The 18,626-nt window shown below is 41.3% G+C and overlaps 1 protein-coding gene across 1 annotated transcript in view; it reads left to right on the forward strand.

The window, feature by feature from the left end:
* The first annotated feature begins 5,521 nt into the window (after nt 1-5,521).
* Nucleotides 5,522-18,626, forward strand: part of mei4 (meiosis-specific, MEI4 homolog (S. cerevisiae)) — a 67,863-nt gene continuing 54,758 nt past the window's right edge. The window contains exons 1-3 of the mRNA XM_085770990.1: nt 5,522-5,674; nt 7,017-7,280; nt 15,246-15,769. Coding sequence (XP_085627116.1) covers nt 5,647-5,674; nt 7,017-7,280; nt 15,246-15,769 — 816 coding nt within the window. The 5' untranslated portion in view covers nt 5,522-5,646. The remainder of the gene's footprint in view (nt 5,675-7,016; nt 7,281-15,245; nt 15,770-18,626) is intronic.

Raw genomic sequence — 18,626 nt, forward strand, 5'->3', positions numbered from 1 at the left:
TATATATACGTATGTGGTTTCAGACCTCACCGCCTTTCGGGTTTCAGACCTCACCTGCACATTTCTTTTTCGTATCTTTCTTACTAGTAAGAGGGATAAGTAAATGTTTTGTTTTATTTTTTTTATGTGCAAATAAATAAAGTCTAAAAAAGTCTAAAGTCTATGTTATATTTCTGTTAAGTGCAAATAACCGTTGTATACTCATATTTATGATATAATAAAATGCTTTTACATCATGTCTGTATTTTATTTTTACTTTTTATATGGAGCAATTTTAGTAGTAGTAGTAGTTTATTCGATCTTTTACACAAATTGTTTGCAGTTGAATCAATCACAGTCAGTCAACCTTCCATAACCATCATTAGTTCAACTAGTTCATAAATAGATTGAAAAGGTGAAAGCTGAAGCTATCTAGCTTATAAATGCCTTCCCTTTACAGTAATTCATTATTTCAATAAATCCATTAGAGCTCTTCATGGTTTCAGAGTCATAGAAAGAAACAGGTATCCAATAATTAACAAATGAAGCCAAAAAATAAAAGAAAGAAATAATTTAACAGCATTGTTACAGTTGCAATCAACACCCAATTAATCAATCCTGTTTATAGCTTTCTATCATACTATGTTTAAATCTATTTCTAAATTGTGTTATGTTATTGCATTGTTTGAGATTCTCTTTCAAGCTACAGTATTCCACAGTTTTACTCCCGCCACAGAGATACACATGCTTTTAAATGTAGTATTCTTGGGTCCCGATTCCCGAATATCATTATTACACATTTCATGTTTATATCCTTTAAAAAAAAAAATCTTATCTGATCTTATCCCAATGTAATGTAACATCATTTCATCCAAGGGATCAATAAAGTATTGTGATTCTGATTCTGATTGGGTTCCTCTTCTCTTGCATAATCTGAATTTTTTTTATCATATTTTTCCTGAGACCACTTTAATGCAGCGTGTGAGCAGGTGTGTATGTTGTTGTCAGGGTGAGGGTTTTCAATACGAACCAAAAAAGTTGCCAAACAGGAAGATGAAGGAACAAGCTGAGGAGCTGCAGATGGAAAAACACAGAGGGAGTTAACAAGACACAGGTGAAGCAATTACACACAGGTGAGACACACACGAGGTAATCACAGGAAGACAAAACACAGGCAGTTTCAAAATAAAATAGCATGTAAGCGAGAAAACAGAAGAGACAAGCAAACCATGGGGTCAAAAGGTCACAGGACCATGAACGCCGAGCTGAAGTGAAAGTGAAGGGCGGCTGGAGCAGAGCAGCACTATAACTTGAAAAATCCATTATACTTTTTATATAAAGACTGAGCTGGAGCTGGGGGACTTTCATTCCCTTCAGAAAACAACAGGCTGTTCATTTTCAAGCACAATCAAAGTCAGATTTTTACACATTAATCATTCATCGGGCTTCACTTCATCGCTGTCACGACGCCCTCGCTGCACATCATGTCCACGTTATGAAGCTCCACGGCGCCGAGTGTGTTGATTGTATTGGTGAGAACTCAGTCGTATGAAGGCAGAGTCGTCCAGTCGAGCTGCTGCTGCTGCTGCTGTCGACCTTCACCTGAGCTTTTGAGGGCGGCTGGTGGAGGAGAGGGGGGGTGAGTGAGGGGCTCAGTGATCCAGCAGGGCCTCGGCATCGAGTCACTGCTTCCACAAATGATGATGATGATGAGGAGGAGGAGGAGCAGGCTGAGTTGTTCCAGACAGACACTGTAAAATATACCTGAAAGGTGCTGCAGAGATATTTGTCCAGGCTGAAGCTTCACCACAGACCAAGTTATTCAGTCAGTGGTGTGAGGAAGTCTAGAGAAACAGAAACAGAGACTTAGTCCAGTAATTTTAAGCCAAAAAAGGGGTCAACGTTGAACAAATTGCAACAGAAGCAAACTCAACTGATTTTGTATCCTCAACATGTCCTGAATGAGGGGAAAAAAAGCCCCGAAGAATCCCATGAGGGGAGAGTTGATTACTTACATTAAGACAAACAAAAAATGTATTACAAGTTTTTTGAAATTCTTTGTTAAAGGGACAACGAGGAGTTTTGGAAAAGCGAAGTGTTTTCACACTACATTTATGAGCCTCCGCGCGCACCGTAGAATTCTTCGACCGGCGCAAGACGGACTCATGTTTTCATTCATCAAGAATTAAAGTCAGAGGTTCAAAGAGGTCTCTTGAGCGTCCGCGAAACCGAAAGTAAGGAAACGCTGGTCGGCTCGCCCAGCATTTCCAAAATAACAAAATAACGATAGAGACAAAACGATATATTTATCGAAAATGGGCCCATTAACAAGTGTGGGTAGCGTAGATTCAACCACATTAACGTGAGACTTTTTTATAACCAAATAGAAACTCCTCATTGTCCCTTTAACATGAGCAAATTTGCATACATTTGCATAAATTCCACCGTTTTGACGGCACATGTACGGTATATATAAAGGTGCTGTGGTGGTACCAGCATGAAAATTGGAATGAGTTGACTCCATCGGTCAACCGACAAGAAACCACTTTAAATTTCAAGATGACTGCAATTTTTCAAGAATCCGATGCCGCGGGAAACACTCGTTTTACATGGTAGCCTAAGCGCCCTAGCTCATTAAAGCTACAGTTGGTAAGCTGACGAAAGTGAAAGTAAACTCCGTGACTTGGTCCGAAATTTCAAGACAATACACAGGTCCCTTTAGGAACCTCTGGAGTCAACTCATTCCAGAGGAGGGGTGGGGGGTGAGTGAGGGGCTCAGTGATCCAGCAGGGCCTCTGCATCGAGTCAGTGCTTCCACAAATGATGATGAGGAGGAGGTGGAGAAGGAGGAGCAGGCTGAGTTGTTCCAGACAGACACTGTAAAATATACCTGAAAGGTGCTGCAGAGTCCAGACTGAAGCTTCGCCACAGACCAAGTTATTCAGTCAGAAACAGAGACTGTGGACCTGAAAATGAGTGAAGCAGAATTGAATTTCCTGCCGGTGGGAAGTTATTGCCAATATATTATCAATGTCATGCTTTGATGACTATAGCTATTGCTCCTGTGTAAGAAGTAGTAGGAGAAATTACACTATCATATAGGGAACATGTTAAAAAATATCACTTGGATTTTCAGATTGAAAGACAGACACAGCAACCCATCGAGAAATACAAAATGATGTGGTCGCTATCCGTGGTGCTGAACTGCTTTGAATTTGTGTTGTTTTATTATTAGGGGCCATGTAGCCTAATGTTTTTGTTGTTCTCTTGGTTTGTTTAACTTCATGTCTGTTGGATACCTCCACTGTGCACTTCTAAGAAGCTCTGTCGTCTTCTTTTATTGTTGTTAGGATGAATGTCTTCCACATTGTATTTCTAATGGGATGTCTACAGTGCCTATATGTGGGGGCAGAGTCCTTCTATCTTAACTTACCTTATATTAGTATGTTTTATGTTACTTACTGTTTTATCACCTATGTCTGTTTTTATAGTCCTGTCCTCTCGCAAGTGCTTTCCAATGCAGATTTTCTGCAAATAGCAACTTCAAAATGACATAGTTGCTCTCCGTGGTGCTGAAGCTTGTAAATCTCGCTGTTGCGGGCATGTGTATGTTGTAAAATGATCAGTGACGGCTGGTATCAATGGGCTAGTGGGGCTAAGCCCTCCCTGCATTACTACACAACAAAAGATGAGGAAAAAATATTATATATAGCCTATATTATATTCTCTAAATAACATACAAAAGATTGTTCTAAGTCTTAGTAAAATCGGAACTGGCAACAATATTAAATAGTTTCAAGAAAAACACAGGATATCTCTAAATGAGGCTAATTTTTAATCAGCTCAGCTCAACGAGTCTGCTCTCATTCATTTTCCGACTGTGGATGATTGACAGGTGCCATGTCCGCCCTCGCCATTGACCGGATCTGTTGGGGCTAATTTCATTCCAGCCCCAGGGCCGGAGCGTGTTCTGACCAATTTTTTTTTTCTAGCAGCGGGCTGACGCAGGGTCAGTGATTGAACAGGCATCATGACCCGCCCCTTGGTTACACTTGTCATTGGGGGCTAATTTCATTTTAGCCCAACACGCTGTTTTCAGACCAATGAGCAGGAAACCGGAGGAAAAAGTAGTGTTGTTGTGGGAGGGAGAGACCAAAACAGCGGCGCTAGGCGCTAGCATCTACAGGTAGCAGCATACTTTGCTGCTCTAAACTGGTCTTTTGCTAACATGAACGAAGTGGAGAATCTAGTTTCTAAACTAACCGGGACGCACCAGACTTAAATGACATGGCGATAACAGGCCAGAAAGGCCGTCGATATGAGCTGCATATCGTCTATTTTTATTTATTTATTTATTTTTGTTAATTGAGGCAAATATCGGCGGGTAGTGTGTGCGTGCGTGCGTGCGTGCGTGTGTGTGTTGTAAGTGTTTGTGTGTAATGTTTGTGTGTATGGCGTGTGTGTGGTGTGTGTTGCTGTGTGTGTGTGCGTGCCGTGCGTTCTGTGTGTGCGTCCGTTTTGCGGTGTGAGTACATTGAGAGAGGAGAGAGATGGAGGAGGTGAGAGGAGAAGGAAAGGGGAGACTGATGTGTGTATGTGTGAGTATAACCAGGTGAAGTTTTTTTTTAGTTTGTTTTGAGACTAGGACCCTTACTTAATGCAGTGGTGTAGGCCTAGTCATAGTCTAGTTGCTATTTAAGACTACTTTTGTGAGATGTGATAACCCTAACTTTTAGCTGTGTTAACCATATAATGGGCGCCCCCCCCCCTCCCCCCCCCCCCCCCCCCCTCTATAATTTATTTATTAGCCCACCCAACTAATTTGACCACCAGCCGCCACTGAAAATGATGTTATGATGAGCTTCATTATTTGAGTTTAAAGGGCCCGGTCATGTGCCTCGCCCCCGGCTCGGCTCTGATTTGTTCCGCTAGTGCTCTACATTCATGTAGCCTGTATGACGTCTTAATATTCAACGCTTGTACACCTATGGTACTTTTTTTTTTTTTTTTTCACCAATCTGGACAAATAAAAGACATTTACAAAAGTGGAGGGGTATAAAATAATACTATTAAAAATTGTTAGCATCCACAGCAACACCTAGAAGTGCACTGATTATTTACAAAAATCACTGAGCAAGTGGCACATTTGTTTCTTGGTTTTATGAACTCTTGTGGGGGTCAAGTGTGGGGCGTCATATTCCCCCTCTATTTGCCTCCCCATTTCCCGTCTCTCTCAAATATACTATCAAATAAAGGCCAAAAAAAAGCCCCAAAACTATACTTAACAAAATAAATTTTGTACACTCAACAATAAATCACAATTTTACACATTTTTTCTGTGAAATGTGGCCTATTTTTTAGTTTAAACAAAACAACATGTTTTTATTTCAATTTATTTCATTTTATTTTATGTTATATCATTTTATTTTACTTTATTTTATTTCATTTCATTAAAAAACAAAAAATAACAAAAAACAGTCTTCATTACGGTTGTTTCCGGTCGTCCCAGGTCTCGCGCGACGGCCCCGCTGTTGCCGTGGTGACAGTCACAGAATTCGAATTCGCCGGTGTTGGCTAAAGCTAAGCTAAGCTAGTTAGCATCGTCCGCGTCGCTTCGGTCCGTGAGTCTTTAAACCAGGCGGAGCTGAGGAGGACGGAGGCCGGGATATGCAGAGCGAGGAGAGCCGCTCAACAGGTAAATAACCACTTTCACCGGTAACGTGACTATTTACGTGGAAAATAATAATTAAAACGTTAAATACCGGGAACACCGGCGGTGATTAGCTCTGGGTAGAGTTACCTAAAATGTAAAGTGACTGAACCAGGTGAGCGAGATGCACCACAGCTGAGTAACTGCAAAATAATAAAACACACACGATTAAAAAGACAACATCACACACATATATCAAAGAACAGACTGAGCTGAGGTTCTGTGGAAAGTAATGATTCAAGATGAATGGATCAATATCAGGGAATAAGTCTGTCTTTATTAGCTGTCCGATAATAGACGCATGTTAAATGTGAGCGCTAATTAGCCACATTAGAATATATTGAAGGTGCTACTAAGGATTGTTTTAATCATTGATTATTCAGCCAGTCATTTTCTTGTATTAATTACATGCTTGGTTCATTTATTGTCAGAAATAACCCCAAAAAATGTAGATACAGCCCAACATTTAAACATGGACCAGTGTTTTCTTTTATTAAAGACTAGACTCAAATATTGAAGTGATTATCAAATGAATCAATATTTCCATTAATCAGTTTATTTAGGAATATTTTAGCTGTGTTTTGAATAATATGATGTGTCATAATGTGAGTCATGAATGATCCTCAGTATGTTTTAAACCTACAGTGTCATGCAAAAGTTTGGGCACCCCTGGTCAAAATGTCTGTTAATGTGAACACTGAACAGTTCATCAAGTGGAAGATGAAATGATCTCCAAAGCAGTTACAGATTATACATTCCCTGGCCTTTACATTATAAACAATATGTTTATATATATATTATATAGGCTAATAGTGAAAATCTTGTCTGATACCTTGGTCAAAGTTATCTAAGAGCTCAAGTCTCCTGGGTTTCCCATTCTTTTGCAGGCTGCTGCTTTGTTTCCCTTTTTCACTCTGAAACTGTAGAAAACTAAAACAATACGCTGATATTGATTAAAATATTGAAAAAAGAGGGTTTCATGTTTAACTTTATGTCTTTTGGAGATCATTTCATCTTCTACCTACAGAACTGTTCACATTAACAGACATTTGGACCAGTGGTGGACAAACGTTTGAACATGCTGAAAATAAGACTAACACTTGGTGTATTTGTATAATCAGGCAATTAATCAGTAGGGTCATTGTTATTTTAAGCCCTATTGTGAATTTACATCCATTATACTTAATGATGAGGAGTGTTAGAGGTGATAAATGTTATATATTGGCTGTCGTACTTCACTGTATCCTCTTTAAATCTTCACCTGTCATCACACTTCCTGTTTGTTTTTCCATCTCTTAACAACCCGTCCTCTTCCTCCTCCTTTCAGCGGCGGCGGCGGCGGTGGCGGGGGCAGGAGCGGTTCAGGCGCAGTGGTTTTTCACTAAAGTCAAGCTGGCCCTGGCGGTGGCCGTGATAAAGAACAGGCCTGCGGGGACGAGCAGCCGAGCGAGCGCCGAGGCTCTGGCCCGCCGGCTGAGGAGCCGCGATGAAAGCTGGAAGGAAAAGGCCCAGGGGCTGCAACAGGAGGTGCTGAGGCTGCGGCAGGAGATGCTCATCGCCAAGGTGACGAGGAGCGCCACGGAGACGGCAGGTGGGCCCCCTTTCCTCCAGTAGGTTTTACTAAAAATACGATGAAGATTAGTCCCAGACAAACAGACTCAGGAACTGTTTTAGTCTTTCTACACAATTCAGCTGCAGCTTCAGTCTTTTGCTCAGTCACGTTGTCAACAAGGTAGTGATGGGAAAGGCACAGGTAGAAGCATAATACTTATATTTATGCCTGTTCTACATAGCAAATTAAAATACCCTTCAGCATTTTTACAATCTAGGAAAAAACAAATAAAGAAACGAACATAAAAAGCGAAAACTAAACCTGAAAAACAGACCATAACCAACAAAGTTAAGAGAGAAATCATTATAATAACAGAGAGAAGAAAAAAAGACATTTATAAAATAATTAACACTTGTAACCTTCAAAAATTGCCCTACATACCATTTTTTTGAAAACCAAAAATGAACCACATATTAGTAAATCTGTGTTAGCGTCATTCAACAACAGCTACACATCTACTTTAATTTACAAACATCTCAAAATCATATTTGGATTCATGTGTTGAGAAAAACCTTTACATCGACAGGGAGTAACTTTAATTTTGCTCTATACATTATTTACATTATTTTATAGTCGGGCTGTCAATCTTCCCGCAAATCAGATTCAAATTTCTAATGTTTCTTATGTTAAATATTCATATTATATTCAGATTTTTCTTTTTTAGTTCATTATAAACACCTTTACCAACTTATTATTACGTCCCATGTCCACTAAAGGACATTACAACCAAATCGCTTATGTTACATTTACAGCACACTTGAGTTTTACTCTGAATATAAAACTTCAAGAGGAGAAATTATATGTAAGTAGAGGTGCAACGGATCACAGTTGATCCGCAGATCGATCAACAAAAACAAAAAAGGTGTGCGTGGGAACACGTACTGTACTGTAGGCCACCGCTCCAGCTGAATAAACAGGCAATTAAAAAAACTCTACTCGTATATTTGAAGCTGCAGGTCTACGTCGCACAACAACAAAGTAGTTTGTTTTATCAACATGTACAGTAGATGCTATATAGATAGATAGATAGATAGATAGATAGATAGATAGATAGATAGATAGATAGATAGATGCGACTTTATTGATCCCAAAGGAAATTCCACATTGGTCAGCTGCTCTTCACACAATAAAAACACACTACAGAATCAACGTTAGATAATACATAGATGTTTACCACGCCAAACGCCGCTATGCACAGCGTTAATCTGTGTCGTGGTGGAAGGAACACGCTGGAACGTCAGTTTTGTTCTAATTTTTAAAATAATTTGAATTCTGTTTGAATAGCGAAGTTTGAACAGCACTACTTTATAGGAAACCAAATCATTAAATTGCATAACATGGGATTTCATAAACAGTGGATTGATATGTTCATAGTCACCAGCCTTATTGATAATACGTACGGCTCGGACTGTAGCATTTCCTGTTGTTACATAGTTTCATCCTCAACAGTAAAGTTGTTGAGAGGAGGTGAGCTCATGTCTGAGAAGCTGCAGACAGGTGATGAAGACGTACAAGCTGAGGAGGAGGACGATGTGTGTGTGTGTGTGTGTGTGTGTGTGTGTGAGGGGCAGCTACGGTCTGACAGGAGTCGTCCTCAGAGGAGCTCCCAGCGTCCACCAGGCTGCTCGCCATTCAACACACACACACACACACACACACACACCCACAGACACACACACACAGTGTTGATCTGTCAGCTGTGGAGCTGGACGTGTCCGTCCCTCCTGTTGTTGACAAGGTCAGTGTGTGTGTGTGTGTGTGTGTTGAGTTTTACCCCAGTAGAAAGTTTGTGTTTCTTCTCACCACCCTGAGGTTTTTAATACGAGGACACATCGATGTATTTCAAGGCATCAACTTTGATTATGTTAAAACTATATTGACGTTATGTAAATGTCATTGATTGTTTTATTTTAACACATCAGAGGAGTTTGGAAGTTCAAGATGAAGTTTTATTTCTGCACCTCAAATAATTATTTTTTTATTTTTTTTGTCAGAAAATTGAGAGAAATGCTCATCAGAGTTTTAAAATCCAAATTTACGTCATGAAATGATACGTTTTGCTGAACTGAGAGACATGATAAACAGATTAAAAGCATCAAATCAGCTCATCAGAGGACCTGAACATGTCAAAATGAGGAAAATGTAATCGAATTGAACTACTCACGCTTTGTATTCGCACTAGAAACCGCTGCCTTGATGACAGCATTTGTTCTGGAGAAAAAACCCCTCAGAGCTGCGTTGAGGAGTTGAGCCTGTGGACATGAGGAGTGAAGCCGACCTGTTCTCTCAGCTCTGAGCTCCACCACCTGTGATTTTGTAGAGTTTGTAGAAACCGACCGGTGAAACTTCACAGGCTGAAAATACAGCAGAGGATCACGGTCTCTATTTAAAAGGCTTCTATTCTACACTCAGTACGTTTACATGACACTTGAAAAAACCGAATTATTGCCTTAATCCGACTATAACTGGACAACTGAAGTGCATGTAAACGCCTTAGTCCGACTGAAATCGGAGTTGAGAACTCCGATTAAGACACCCAGAGAATGCGATTGGAATTCGATTTTCTCCGTCATGTATACACCTTAGTCGGAGTATAACTGGACAATGCATGTGCGCATGCTCCACAACAGTAGAGATGGCACAAAGTGGAGCAGAGAAGCCGCCCGGACCCGGCAAAGTAAAGAAAAAAACCCAACATCAGCGCCGATTCAATGCATTTCACTCAGAGCGACCAGCAGGAGTGTTTTATTTTAAAAAAAAAAAAAAGAGAGAGAGAGAGAGAGAGAGAGGAAAAAGGAAGCCCGTATCCTATTCTCAGGGCGCATCCAGCCCAGACTGACGCGTCTGGTCGGGAACTGCAGTTGAGAATTTATTATTAAGCTTATAAGTTGTTTATATTCAGTTTTTTACCAGGTGACAGAAAAGTCAACAGGACAGGGGGGCGTATTAACGCGCTGAAACAACGGGTGACGCCGCATGAGGGGGCGGACCCCGTTAGTAATTCGATTTTCTCAGTTGCATGTAAATTGAGACAAGGACAGAAGTCCGACTTGACGCCAAAATCGAATTTTGAGCATAGCTCGATTAAGCTCTGCATGTAAACGTACTGACTGATGTAGTAAAAACGTGTGTGTGTGTGAATGCAAAAGGCGAGTGTCGACTTGACAAACCTTATTGGTGCTTCAGTATTCCTGGTTTGACATTGGTGTTTTTCCTCTTTATTATAAAGTGTCACATGTCTGATGTGAGATCAAGGTTATTAGAGTTTTAAAATTTTCATTAGTTTTTATTTTTATTTGGTTTTTCAGTCTGCTTTTTCATTTCAGTTTAGTTTTAGTGAGTTCAACAAGTGATGAATCAGTTTTAGTTTAGTTTTTATTGTTGAGAAATTGACTAGTTTTTATTTAGTCTTAGTCTTAGTTGTACTTTTTATTTAGTCTTAGTTGCATCCATCCCATAATGTTTGCATCAATCCTCAGGTTCGACTCACCTGTATCTACCTGTGGGTCGTACTCCAAGTCGTCCCATATTGAGCTTTAGACATCTCTAAGAAAACTACAACTAATCTAATATTATCTGACTACTTCTATCTGTCTACTTAAAGGCCCCATGGCATGAAAAATGTGATTTTGGTTATTTTTTCATGCTTGGGGAGGTCTCTGGGCCACGTATATACTGTCCCATGCATCAAACTGGTCATAAACGGAGAAACACACACCGCCCATTTGTAGGAACATTCTCTTTAAAGGATCATAGGGCAGGATTAATGAGAACGGCCAGTGACGCGACGGCCGCTGCGCGTAACTACAGCAACCAGGGAAGCCACCGGCACGGGAGCGCGCACAGACTTTTCACTGTTTACTTTACTCTTTACAGTCTTTCCTATCTAGGGGGGGGGGGTATTTTACTGTAGGTTCTCGCTCTCACACACACACACACACACACACACACACACACACACACACCTTCACTGTGCTGCAGCAGGAGGCTGCTTGTCTGTTCCTCTGAGCTCCTCATGGATCTGTATGGGCTCCTACTCCTACAGGCCGGTACCGAGAATTAACGCGCCGGGTCCGGGTGTCGGGCCGCATCTGTCAGGGTCCGCGGTCCCATGAAAACCAATAAACACCGGACATATTCATGATTTCATAAAAAAAAAAAAACGGACGCGTCGCGGACACGCCGGCCAGGACGTGAAAAGTGGACGTGTCCGGGCAAAAGAGGACGTTTGTCCACTTGCCTGATAACGTTGTTAAAGTTATAACGTCGGCTTTTAACCGCTAGCTGCGGCTAACGGCTAATAATAAGACAGTAGTGAAGAGGGAGAGGGTGTGTAAGTTAGTGACCTGCTGCTGCTGTGTGCGTGTGTGAAGGGAGGGGGAGGGGATGAGAGTGGGCGGGGGGGGGGGGGGGGGGGGGGGGGGGGTAACAGGGCTTTCAGTTGTGCTGGGTCGTTTGCTGGCAGTAACAGTAGGCCTAATCTGGATCCACCGTGGTTCAGAGCGATTGATATAACAGGGAGCGTCGCCACTCTGTTACTATATCAGTCGCTCTGCCACGGTTGCCCTCTTCATGTCTCCATTCTATTGATCCATTCGAAGGCAGTCGTGGACGCGCTGACGTCAGGTCCACCGGCCAGCGCGCGAAATTCACCCCCTGAATTGCAGCGCATTTTGCAGCACAGACCCCGTTCAGGGCAATGGAGAGATACGCGGGTGGGCTCGTTCTTTTTGGTTTTGAACGCTTCCTCACCCATTATTATTTAAAAAACGTAAAACGCATGGGTATTTTCCGGTATTTTCTCACAAATCCTGCCCTATGATCCTTTAAGACGAGCAGATAGCACTTCCTCCTTTCTGTGATGTCACACACAAGGTAACTCCGCCCACCGTGACCAGTTGTTATTTTTCAATTTCTATGAATGCAGCTTAGGTTTCAGTTACTTGCCTGTGATTGGCCCGACCACATGCCACTCTAAAACAGTCAGCCAATCAGAGGAGAGGTTCTCATTCTCTCTTCTGATTGGCCAAATGACCTGTGCCTGTTAGAACTCCAGAAAGAGGCAACAGAAAGGGGCAATATAGACGATATTAAGCAGATCACAGGTACTCAAAACCAATGATACATCTTGTTAGGGATATCAGCAGGTAAATAAACCCAGAGAAAAGTGCACAGCATGGGGCCTTTAAGTTTTAGGATAGTTTTACATTGTTCATAGTAGTATTTATATTTATTTGGTTCTTGTTTTTGGAAAACTTGTCATTTTTATTTTTATTTCAGTTTACTAAATTGTTTTTTCACTGCTAGTTTTAGTTTTAGTGAACTATAATAACCCAGGCTGCTGTGAGACTAAATCATTTCACACCTAGAATAAGTCGTTTAGATCCTAATGTTTGGATGTTTATGTTGCTGTGTGAGGAGAAGAAGCTCTTTTTTCTTTCTTTTTTTTGTTTTTTTAGTCTAAACTCTGAGTCGTGATTGGACCTTCAAGGTTAAAAATGGCTGCTCACAGTTTGCCCTTGTGATCACAGGGATGATATTGGACATAATTGACTGTGATTATGATATAATTATACGGTTATCGTTATGACTGATCATTTATATGACATATCTAATTGTGTCTCCTCCGCTAATTCTCAATGCATCGTCATTCCTCCGCCCACCGTCCGTCCCACTGCTCATTCATTCATTCATTCATTCATTCATGACTGTGGCCTTTGACCTCTTGACCTTCTGTTCCCTTCTCCCTTCCTTCTTTCCACAATCCTTTTTTACCTTTCCTTCTTTCCTTCCTTCCCTTTGTCCTCATTTCTTCTTCCTTCCTCTTTTGATCCAATTGACCTGATCTGTTCCGTCCCTCCCTCCATCTTTCTTTCCTTCCTTTTCCCCTTCCTTCTTTCCCTTCTTCCTTCCTTTTTCTTCCTCCCTTGAATGAATCTGTTCCCTCCCTCCAACTTTCTTTCCTTCCTTTTTCCCGTCCTTCTTTCCACAATCCCTTTTCCCTCCCTTCCTCCTTTCCCTTCGTCCTTCTTCCTTCCTTTTTGACCCAATTGACCCAATCTGTTCCTTCCTTCCTTCTTTCCCTTCGTCCTTCCTTCATTCCTTCTTTCCCTTTGTCCTTCCTTCCTTCTTTCTTTTCTTCCTTCCTTCCCTTCGTCCTTCCTTCTTTCTTTTCTTCCTTCCTTCCCTTCGTCCTTCCTTCCTTCTTTCTTTTCTTCCTTCTTTCCCTTCATCCTTCCTTCCTTCCTTCCCTCCCTCCTTCTTTCCCTTCGTCCTTCCTTCCTTCTTTCTTTTCTTCCTTCCTTCTTTCCCTTCATCCTTCCTTCCTTCCTTCCTTTCTTCTTTCCCTTTGTCCTTCCTTCCTTCTTTCTTTTCTTCCTTCCTTCCCTTCATCCTTCCTTCCTTCCTTCCTTCCTTCCTTCCTTCCTTCGGCCTTCGTCCTTCCTTCTTTCCTTCCTTCCTTCCTTCCTTCTTTCCTTCTTTCTTTCCTTCCTTCCTTCCCTTCATCCTTCCTTCTTTCCCTTCGTCCTTCCTTCTTTCTTTCCTTCCTTCATTCTTTCCTTCCTTCATTCTTTCTTTCTTTCTTTCTTTCTTTATTTCCTTCCTTCCTTCCTTCCTTCCTTCCTTCCTTCCTTCTTTCCCTTCGTCCTTCCTTCCTTCTTTCTTTTCTTCCTTCTTTCCCCTCGTCCTTCCTTCCTTCCTTCCTTGACCCAGGAGGACAACATGTTTCTGATGAGAGAATCAGAAACCAGAGAGCGCGGCCTCAGGAAAAGACGGAGAGGGAACAAGAGGAGCTGCTCCACCGAGAACAGAAAAGCTCAGACACTGAAAAATCATCAGAAATCCACAGTTTCTGCAGCTTTTTCTCTGAAAAACAGGAGAGAGAAAAATAAAAAAGATCAGGAAACGGGTTTGTGAGTGGATGAAGTCCAGCTAACACCTGCAGCAGACATTTATAGACGGAGCTGTGAAACCAGTTTGATGGCTCTCAGGTTTAAGGAGCTTATTCTCAACCCTCAGTGTCACAGTCGCAGTAAAAGAGGAAAAGGATGGAAAAAATTTGACGAGCAGGAGAAGTTTGTCCAGTTAAAAAAAACTGTGGAGTATTTTAAAATGGGACAAAGAGCAGCAAAGACTTTTAACAGACTTTTAGTTCCGGTTTCATTATTTTTAAGCTTCAAAGATAAAACAAACAAGACAGTAATTATGACAATGTGTCCACATTAAGCATTGGGCTTTTGGAGGACTGGTCCTAACCTGGTCTTACTCGACCCGATTACTTTAATTAAAATAGAATGACTCATAAATGCGCTCTGTCCGGTGTGTTTTCAAAGGTATAATGTGTATGATTCCCCCCATCTAGCGGTGCGGTTGCATATCTGAACGTATTCTTGATGTTGCATTCACGTGAAATCGGGCAGACGTCAGACAGACAACAGACGCTGCATGTAACAGGATAAACAAGCGTTTATGTAAACAAGTGGTCCGCCACAATACAGGCGTGACAATATGTTGTCATGGTGATGTGGTATTGTTTTACCGTCTTTCTCTCGTGGAGTAAAATGACATCCGGTTGGTTTGCCAACGGCCGTCTGCCTGACTGCACCTGAATGCAACACCAGTGCCTCCGTCCTTCCTCACACTACACAGTGGTGACAGTTTTAACAGGCCGAGCCCACAGCTCCGCTCAGTTTACGTGGTTACCTACGGTCACGATGCAACATGGCCGCCTCGGTTCGGTGCGTCGCCCACTTATGTATTTGTAACGACTTGTAACAACTCATTCTAAGGAACCAGAAAGCTTTCATTTGTATGCGGCTGTGATTCACCTTCAGTGAAATACGTACTTATGAAAGCAATATTTGATTTTTGCTAATAAAAAGCTAAATAAGTTACATACTGGGGCTTTAACTGTCTCCTCTGTGTTTGTGTGAATCCCTCCAGGACTGGACGGGACTTCTGAGGACCTGTTTGATCCGGTCTCCGACTCTGAGACTCCTGATCTCCTGGGCCTAGTGCCCCAGAGGACCACCTCTGCCCCCGCCCCTCCACCTCCACCTCCGCCCCCCTCACGCCCCCCCCCTGGTCCTCAGGAGACGGCCCTGACCCCCCATGTCCAGTTCCTCCAGTCTCTGTGTGGCCTCCACCGGCTGAGCAGCAGCAGCAGCAGCCTGGACGCTCTGTGGTCCGGCTGCGACGGCGACGTGGGCTCGGTGCTGACAGACTCGGTGTGCCAGCTGCTGGACTCGGTGGTGGCGGCCTGCAGGGACGACCCCCACCCGGCCCGTCCCCCTCCTCCTCTGCTGGGTCCTAGAGACCTGGTGCTGCAGGCCTGCCAGACGGCGGCCAGGGCCATGGACGCGTTCTGCTCCCAGCGGCTGCCGTCGGCGCCGTTCAGGAGACGAGTGGAGGAGACGCTGAAGGAGCTGACCGGGATGCTGCTGCACCACGGAGACCAGCCGGGACCGGTGAGTCACGATTACTTGTTTTCACAATTAATCGTGGTATCAAACGCCACAATTAATTAATCGTAAAGATTCCTAAATACCGTTACTTTCCAAAAAAGATGATGAAAATAAAGGAAAATGCACAGAGATACATTGTAACGTAACGTGACATTGAATTCGTAGGAATTGAAATGTTAGCGTGTCATTTTAAATAAAAAAAAACAACAAAACAAAACAAAAAATGATTAAAATAAACACATCAGGAACTGTGGGTTTAATTGAAATAGCAACAATAGAGCTGTTTTGTGCTTGGTTTTTCCAAATACTGAACATCATTACTAATACTAATATATAAGAAGATTTTTTAGTTCCTGCAAATGTTCTGGGATAGTGAGGCTTGTATTATTAATGCTGTTCACCGAGTTGCAGAACAGTTGAGTTCACCTGCAGAGCTGCAGCTCGAAACTGAACTAAACTAACCTGAATTAAACTAAACTAAACTAAACCAACCTTAATTAAACTAAACTAAACTAACCCAACTCAACCCAACCAAACCAAACTAAACTAAACTACAATAGTGGATCAAACTGGGATGTCAGAGTAGTATTTTTTGTTCTTTTTTTAATTTACACTGTAGTTAAATTTACAGTTATTTACTTTGACGTGAAACTTGTTTTACTGATTCAACTGATGAAATAAAATTTGACTCAGGGGGGCTCTGAATTTTAATCATTAACCTTTATGGGCTGACTCTTATTTCCAACTTACAGTAATCAGTGTCAAAGCTAACGATCAAGTCCATATTTATTACTGCTCAACTTGACCTTGCTTGGATACAACATCAGGTTTTGAGGTGGAGGAGAAAACGTGCCGTACAAAAAGAGTTCATATGTCAGTGTAAAAATATTTCCTCTATCTAATCGTCTCTTTTTAAGTAACTCAAACATCAGACCGTGTCCTTTCATTCCAGAAATTACAGTCATTTCCTGTCGTTCTGAGAGTTGGCAGTTCAACGTTTGACTCCCTCTCTGTGATGAGAGTGAACACAAAGATCCGACTTTTCCACTTAACTGTCACTTCTCCGGCCGAGCAGGTTGGAAATATCAACTATAAAATGGTGACGCTTGGAAAAAAAAAGCATTCAGCTGCAGGTAAAAATCACATTAAATCCTCCTGACCATGCAGCAGGTGCAGGAACCCAAATGTAATATTCACATAAACAGAAGCTGAATCACAGTAATTTAATGCACAGCACATACTCACTCAGTTTGATCAAGGATTAGAAAACATATTGGTCACAATTACTGTATGTGTGGACATCCTGAGGCTAACGCTGGGAGAGCCACAAGTTTCAGTACAAACTAATTTCCCCCGAGCGTCATTAAAGTTTCATGATTCTTTGTTGTAGACGGGATTATCGGTGTTTCTGTGACAATAAGTGTCGACTCAGCAGAAGCAGCAGCTCAGAGCTCGTAGGCAAATGTAAAAGTTGATCATTAGTCGCCTGAAAACCAAGTGGAGTTTGATTAGAGTGAAACAAGCAAAAAGTCGTCCTGATGGAGCTGAAACAGCTGCAAAGTGGAGAATAAAAAACGCTGCTGCTGCAGCAACGGAAAATAGTTTTCTTTATTGTTTTCTCTTTGAAATGACAGGACATAGTGAAAAACAATCAGATTCATTCTTTGCTCTATTTTCTTTTGTGTGTTTTTTTGTTTTATTTGCTGAGGTGCAGACAAAGGTAGAGACGTTCATTGTGCTGCTGTATCTGTGGGTTCATCCACTGCTGTGGGTCGATTGGTGTGCACTGATAATTGTGACATAAAAAGAGACAAGGTTAAATTCCGGTTTAGGCAACAAAACAGGAAACGTGTCATTGTAATGTGACAATTAAAATTGAAAGAGGGTTCAGTCAGACAAGATTTACTCAGGGAAAGGTAAAAATGTTGAAATAAATAAAATAAATCACAATAAATCAAAATTTAAATCACACTATAATTGTAATTACTGATTAATCTGCCAACGGATATCTGATCTTATCTTTTCTTACACACACACAAACACTACAGGATCCCTGAGACTTTTACATGCCTTGACTGCTATCATTATTTTCATCAATCAAATTCTCTTCAAATTTATGTAAATGGACAATAAAGGTCTTTTAAATTAAGTTATCTTATCTTATCTTATCTTATCTTATCTTATCTTATCTTATCTTATCTTATCTTACAGTATTCCCACATTTTTTGCAGTGATATCTCATTTATAAAGTAGGTCAAACACCTGTGTCAGTCATGTGTTGAAGGCTCAACATTTTACTGTGAAGCAATGAATAACATTATTATTATTAGAAAATGTCCTCAGTGCTCTTGGAAAAACGTCATTAGAATAAATAAAAACGACTAGAAAAAGCCAATGACATAATTTCTAAATTACAACAGTTAACAGTTTGAAGTCTTCTCATGGGTTCCTATTGGCCAACACATACACTGATGCTGATATGACTCAGAAAGACTATCTTAATTTATTTCCAAACATATTAACACATACATAAAACCACTGGGACATAATGCTCCTGCCACCAACCCCCCCCCCCCCAATGATTAAGACAAAACAACAAAACACTCAGCCACATAAGTCAATAATAGAGAAATATAGAAAACAACTTAAATACATACGGTATACAATAAATAATAATATAGATAATAAATTAGTAAAAAGCGGGTATAAGTATACACATAACTAATTGTACCCTGCGCGTACTCACAAGTTTACACAAACATCTTCTCCAAGTGAACTGCAGGACTGAGAAATCCGATGGAGCCCTAACAATTATATGATTTTAAAAAAAGCAGGGCGTCGTGACAAGAATCAAGCGACA

Source organism: Trachurus japonicus, chromosome 24, assembly GCF_045865225.1.
Source record: "Trachurus japonicus isolate A0001 chromosome 24, Traja_1.0".
Classification (NCBI taxonomy): Eukaryota; Metazoa; Chordata; class Actinopteri; order Carangiformes; family Carangidae; genus Trachurus; species Trachurus japonicus.